Source organism: Carassius auratus, unplaced genomic scaffold (assembly GCF_003368295.1).
Source record: "Carassius auratus strain Wakin unplaced genomic scaffold, ASM336829v1 scaf_tig00005472, whole genome shotgun sequence".
Taxonomy (NCBI): Eukaryota; Metazoa; Chordata; class Actinopteri; order Cypriniformes; family Cyprinidae; genus Carassius; species Carassius auratus.
Window position 1 is genome coordinate 9,742 of NW_020523666.1, and position 7,011 is coordinate 16,752.

The 7,011-nt window shown below is 37.6% G+C and overlaps 1 protein-coding gene across 1 annotated transcript; it reads left to right on the top strand.

The window, feature by feature from the left end:
• The first annotated feature begins 276 nt into the window (after positions 1-276).
• On the top strand, positions 277-6,744 carry LOC113070960 (GTPase IMAP family member 8-like). The gene is made up of 6 exons (XM_026244309.1): positions 277-330; positions 488-584; positions 901-960; positions 1,143-1,718; positions 5,249-5,848; positions 6,104-6,744. The coding sequence occupies exons 2-6, from the start codon at positions 563-565 to the stop codon at positions 6,742-6,744; spliced, it is 1,899 nt and encodes a 632-aa protein (XP_026100094.1). The 5' UTR covers positions 277-330; positions 488-562.
• Positions 6,745-7,011: the final 267 nt, after the last annotated feature.

Sequence of the window (7,011 nt, forward strand, 5' to 3'; positions counted from 1 at the left end):
ACATGGGAGGGTGACCCCACATACCTTGTTACTGTAATAATAGTGATTCTAGTAAGAAACAAACAAATATATAAATAAGGTGACAAAAATACACAGACATGTGTCGTAATGTGACTGGTGCCATATCACAAATTCTTGAGGAGCGAGCAGAATGTGACAAAGTTTGCTACATAGAATCCAGTGGACTGACTCAAGTTAGACAGGTTGTTAAACAAGACAGACAAACAGGTTGTTTTTTAACCTTTTACCTGCAATGTAACTGACACCTGATAAAATCTTTTCCTGCTCGGTAATAAGAAACTTACCGCAAGATGAAACCTTCATGTACAGGTATCCTATTTTCCTTACAAATACCATGTTTAATGGTTATTTTAAATGTAAATGTGTCATACAACAATAAATGATGAGTTTAGTTTAATTCTGAATAAGTAATAAATGGATGTTATTGTTTTAATAATTTCTCTGAAATCTACTGGACAAAGAACAGTCAGATGTCAGGAGTCGAAGAAGTTGATCGAATGAAGACTTAAGAAAGAGACAGAGGAGTGAAGTGAATATCATCATGTCCAGCAGAGTTGGCGGAGGTAAGAATCATAGACAAATCCATTTCAAATATTGTTGACCAAATGAGAAAGTTACAGTAAAAACATTTTAGATTGCTGTTTGTAACTTTTCAGGAAATTTCAATATAGCTTCTTCACTACATATTTAGTTACATTTAGCATTGTTCTTTTCCATTGCTCAAAGCTAAAACACCAACTCTGAACTGACTGTATTTATTAATCTGATTTCTCACTTTCATATTCCTTCTTGTAATAATCATTTGAAGATTTAGTTTTCTGTTAGTACATGCTACTGTGATTAGAGTCAAATTTAACATAAAACTTTTGTTTCATACAGTGGCTGTTGCTCAAAAACAGGCTCTCAGGAGAAATGGGAGTTGTAATTTACCTCCTCAATGTAAGTTTTTATATAGATAAACAAGTACATGGACTGATGAAGAGTGTATGGAAATAAAGGGAAATGTATTACATAATACAAAAAACAAGTTCACCTCCTAAAGGTGGATTTGTTTTATTTCAATCCAAGATGATAGAAGTATTTAGCATCATAACTTGTTGCATATCACATGTTTGTTTCAGTGAGTGATCTAAGGATTGTTCTTCTGGGCAAGAACGTGGCAGAAAACAGTCAAGTGGGAAACTTCCTGTTAGGACGAGCAGCGTTTGACAGTGAAGCTCCTCCAGATGTTGTAGAGCGAGTCGGAGGAAGACTGAAGGACAGACATGTGACCATCATCAACAGTCCTCAGCTGCTCCAGACAAACATCTCATGGTATCAGATGAGACAGACAGTGAGAGAGTGTGTGTATCTGTCTGATCCAGGACCTCATGTGATCGTGCTGCTCCTCAAACATGAGCAGTGTTCAACAGAAGATCACGAGTGTGTGGAGAAGGTGCTGCACTCTTTCTCTGACTGTGTTTATCAACACACCATGATGCTCACGACACAAGAGACCAATGAAACCAATGACATCCTACAGAAAATCATTCAGAAATGTGCAAACAGACACTTCAGTCTGCAGAGAAGCAGCTCTCCAGATGATCTTCTCAAGATGTTTGAGGACATTGTGAAAATGAATGATGGACATCACCTGGTTTGTGCTGAATATGAAGCTCCACAGAGTCTGACAGTGAAACAACAGCCAATAGAAAGATGTGAGTTTGACAACATGTTTGTACTGATAAATGAACAATAATACTATATACAGTATATATATATATATATTAGTGCTGTCAATCGATTAAAAAAAAAAAACTAATTAATCGCACAATTTTTTAAAATTAATCGCGATTAATCGCAATTAAAAGACTGAAACTTTTTGGATATGTAAATGTAAAATGTAAATAATTAATGTAAACTCAAGACAAAGAAACTATTTAAATTCAAAATATGATTGTTTATTGGAATTTTTGTTTAACTTGTAACACAGATTTTCTCATGTAAACAACATACCTGCAATAAACCATCAATATCCTCCAAATTAACTGTTGGCTTGAAAGCCATATTTATTACAGAAATAAAAACACAGGCATGTAAGTACCATTTGAATTTCAAAACAATCAATGCCAATAAAAAACAAAAATGATTTCCATGTTGAATTCTAAGTGGACTGCAAAAAAATTCCAAAGTATAGTCATTGCCAGTGCTTTAAGTGGGCCGGTACACACCGATAGGCATAGTTTAAACAGAGGTCTTAATGTCAATTTGAAGAGCATGATGTATTTTGTATAAAGTTTTTTTTTTTTTTTTTTTGTTAACTGATTTGAGAACTGGAAATGCACACTTCATGCATACAAATATTTAGATATTAATAAATTAACATGATTAAATTAGACCGATGCATCAAAAGTTATTCTCCCCCCCATAATCTTTAGATCCCCCCCATGTGACCCATGTAAGGGGGGAATTCCCCCCCAGTTTAAAAAACGAAATTCAGGCCCTGACTCAGTACCGCCACTTCCAAATATAGCTCTTGAGCGTATCGCCACCTCTCCCTGCGCCCAGAACGTGCTTGTAGCGTACCGGTACGCTCATTTGGACATCTGTTTTAATAGAGGTTTTAATCTTTTACCTTCACTGCCGATTTTCAGAGCGCCCTTCACAATGCAAGCTTCCTAATTCATCCCACCCAGAGCAGAAACTACATTACCCATTCACCCTTAAGTCATACAAGTGAATAGCGCATGTGTCGCTTTTCCCACTGTTAAGTGTCAACAACTCAACGTGGCCGGAGAAGGTGTGTGAAACTCGTTGTGAGTTATACTAAAGCAAAATCTTGAGTATTTATTGTCTGATAAACATTAAAAACTGTCTGCGGAGGTTGAGTCGTCCTGCAGCCCCCGCTGGCTGTTCATTGGCTGCAGCATCTTTTTTCTAAGTTCTAAACAAATACCGTAGACGGCAAGGCACAAATTTAGATATTCATTTATCTAATTAATCTATAGCTTATGCACAAAGACAATATGATCTTTTTGTTCCCTTTTTGTTTTAAAGCTTGATGAAGAGAGAGAGAGCGCAAGTTGCTGCAGCTGAGGAGGACAGTGATGCACGCGTACAGGAGTGATTGACAGTTCGCACTGTGTACAAAAATATACTCCGCTACACAATTATTTCGTTATATTCGTTTTAGCTTATTAACGTTAGCGTTACAGAAAGGTCTAATTTAAACAATGACATTTGAGTTCATGATTTTAATGTTGCTGTTTCTTGTGGCAGACTAAATGAAGAGTAATGTTTCTTGTGGCAGACTGAAGAGTAATCCGGCAGAGTTTTATACTGAAACTTTCCGTCTAAAAGTCCTTCCTTGGTCTTATCCATATTTCTTTGCACGTTGAACACACATAGGCCACAACTGGAAATAAAAAAAAACTGCAACCGCGTTAATTGCGTTATTTTTTTTTAACGCGTTAAATATTTCAAATTAATCGAATGCGTTAACGCGCTAATTTTGACAGCACTAATATATATATACAGTATTGTTCAAAATAATAGCAGTACAATGTGACTAACCAGAATAATCAAGGTTTTTAGTATATTTTTTATTGCTACGTGGCAAACAAGTTACCAGTAGGTTCAGTAGATTGTCAGAAAACAAACAAGACCCAGCATTCATGATATGCACGCTCTTAAGGCTGTGCAATTGGGCAATTAGTTGAAAGGGGTGTGTTCAAAAAAATAGCAGTGTCTACCTTTGACTGTACAAACTCAAAACTATTTTGTACAAACATTTTTTTTTTCTGGGATTTAGCAATCCTGTGAATCACTAAACTAATATTTAGTTGTATGACCACAGTTTTTTAAAACTGCTTGACATCTGTGTGGCATGGAGTCAACCAACTTGTGGCACCTCTCAGCTGTTATTCCACTCCATGATTCTTTAACAACATTCCACAATTCATTCACATTTCTTGGTTTTGCTTCAGAAACAGCATTTTTGATATCACCCCACAAGTTCTCAATTGGATTAAGGTCTGGAGATTGGGCTGGCCACTCCATAACATTAATTTTGTTGGTTTGGAACCAAGACTTTGCCCGTTTACTAGTGTGTTTTGGGTCATTGTCTTGTTGAAACAACCATTTCAAGGGCATGTCCTCTTCAGCATAGGGCAACATGACTTCTTCAAGTATTTTAACATATGCAAACTGATCCATGATCCCTGGTATGCGATAAATAGGCCCAACACCATAGTAGGAGAAACATGCCCATATCATGATGCTTGCACCTCCATGCTTCACTGTCTTCACTGTGTACTGTGGCTTGAATTCAGAGTTTTGGGGTCGTCTCACAAACTGCCTGTGGCCCTTGGACCCAAAAAGAACAATTTTACTCTCATCAGTCCACAAAATGTTCCTCCATTTCTCTTTAGGCCAGTTGATGTGTTCTTTGGCAAATTGTAACCTCTTCTGCACATGCCTTTTTTTTAACAGAGGGACTTTGCGGGGGATTCTTGAAAATAGATTAGCTTCACACAGACGTCTTCTAACTGTCACAGTACTTACAGGTAACTCCAGACTGTCTTTGATCATCCTGGAGGTGATCATTGGCTGAGCCTTTGCCATTCTGGTTATTCTTCTATCCATTTTGATGGTTGTCTTCCGTTTTCTTCCACGTCTCTCTGGTTTTGCTCTCCATTTTAAGGCATTGGAGATCATTTTAGCTGAACAGCCTATCATTTTTTGCACCTCTTTATAGGTTTTCCCCTCTCTAATCAACTTTTTAATCAAAGTACGCTGTTCTTCTGAACAATGTCTTGAACGACCCATTTTCCTCAGCTTTCAAATGCATGTTCAACAAGTGTTGGCTTCATCCTTAAATAGGGGCCACCTGATTCACACCTGTTTCTTCACAAAATTGATGACCTCAGTGATTGAATGCCACACTGCTATTTTTTTATACACATCCCTTTCAACTAATTCAACTAATTGCCCAATTGCACAGCCTTAAGAGCGTGCATATCATGAATGCTGGGTCTCATTTGTTTTCTGAGAATCTACTGAACCTACTGGTAACTTGTTTGCCACGTAGCAATAAAAAAATATACGAAAAACCTTGATTATTCTGGTTAGTCACATTGTACTGCTATTATTTTGAACAATACTGTATATATATATATATATATATATATATATATATATATATATATATATATATATATATATAATTTTAATCTTCTGTTATTTTCAGATGGTGTGAAGCTGAATCTGGTTGTGTGTGGAAGTGACGGGACATTGAAATCCTTCATATCAGAGCGGATCCTCCAGCAGACAGACAGAAGATCAGATGTGGAGCTTCATGGACATCAGATCAGTCTGGTGGAGCTTCCAGCTCTGTTTAACATTCGGCGCTCAGAGGAGGAAGTGATGCGTCAGACTCTTCACTGTGTGTCTCTCTGTGAACCTGGAGTTCATGTTTTCCTCCTCATTATTCCTGATGCTCCACTAACTGATGAAGACAAAGCAGAAATGGAGGAGATACAGAGGATTTTCAGCTCAAGAATCAACAAACACATTATGATCCTCATAATGCAGGATTCAGAGCATCAGACAGAAGAACTCAATGCAGAAACACAGTCTGTCTTTGAGAGTTTTGGAGGACGACATCATTTCTTTGGTCCCAGCACACAAGTGTCCACATTGATGGAGAAAATCGAGCAGATGCTGGAAGAAAACAGAGGACAGTATTTCTCTGCAGAGACATTTTTGGAGGCTCAGATGAAAAAACTGCTGCAATTTGAAGAGATGAAGAAAAAAATGCATTCATTAGAGACACATTTTCTGTCCAAGGGTAATGAACACAACATCAGCTGGGGTTTTACACTATAGAGAAAAAGAAATGCCTAAAGTTTAGATTTTTTAACATCATTACAACCTAGAGTACACTATATGTAAAGTATACCAAACAAACCACTTAAGACTCCTAATATACTGATGTGACATGATACACAAGCAGACAGCAGTCCTCTTACAAACAGGGTTATTCAAAAGATAAGTCAAGCTTTTGAAAAACCTGTATTACTCTAATGCATTTCTTCTTTTACAGGTCCAACAGACAGCCAAGATGATCTGAGGATTGTGCTGCTGGGAAAAACTGGAGTTGGGAAGAGTGCTACTGGAAACACCATCTTAGGAAGAAATGCATTCAAAGCAGAAGAATCTTTTCAATCAGTGACCAGTGAGACTCAGAGAGAAACAGTCGAAATCAACGGCCGACAAATTACTGTGATCGACACTCCAGGACTGTTTGATACTGAACTTACTAATGAAGAGATCCAGAAAGAAATCACAAACTGCATCTCCATGGTACTACCTGGACCACATGTGTTTCTCTTACTGATACCACTGGGACGATTCACTCCAGAAGAAGCTAAATCAGTGAAGATCATCCAAGAGACGTTTGGTCAAAACTCTTTAATGTACACCATGGTGCTCTTCACCAGAGGAGATGGTCTGAAGAACAAAACTATTGAACAGTGTTTGGGGAAACCTGGATCTCTTTTGATGAATCTAATAGAAGCTTGTGGAAACAGATACCATGTGTTCAATAATAATCAGACTGAAGACCGAACACAGGTGTCTGGTCTGCTGGAGAAGATAGACCCCATGGTGGAAGCAAACGGTGGAAGTTTCTACTCATGTAAGATATTCAGAAAGATGGAAGAGAAAAACAAGAACAACAAATGAAGTTCCTCATGGAGAGAGTGGAGCAACTGAACAGAGAAAGAGAAGAGCTGACAAAGAAACATGAAGAAGAGAAAGAAAAAATGCAGATGATGATGGAAGAACAAAGACAAAATCATGACAAAGAGATGAAGAGGAGAGAAGAAGAATTTAGAGAGAGAGAAATACAATATAAAATGGAAATGAGAAGAGAACGAGAGGAATGGGAGAAACAGAAAAAACAAGATGAAAGGATGAGAAGAGCTGAAGAGGATGAGACCAGAAGAGAGA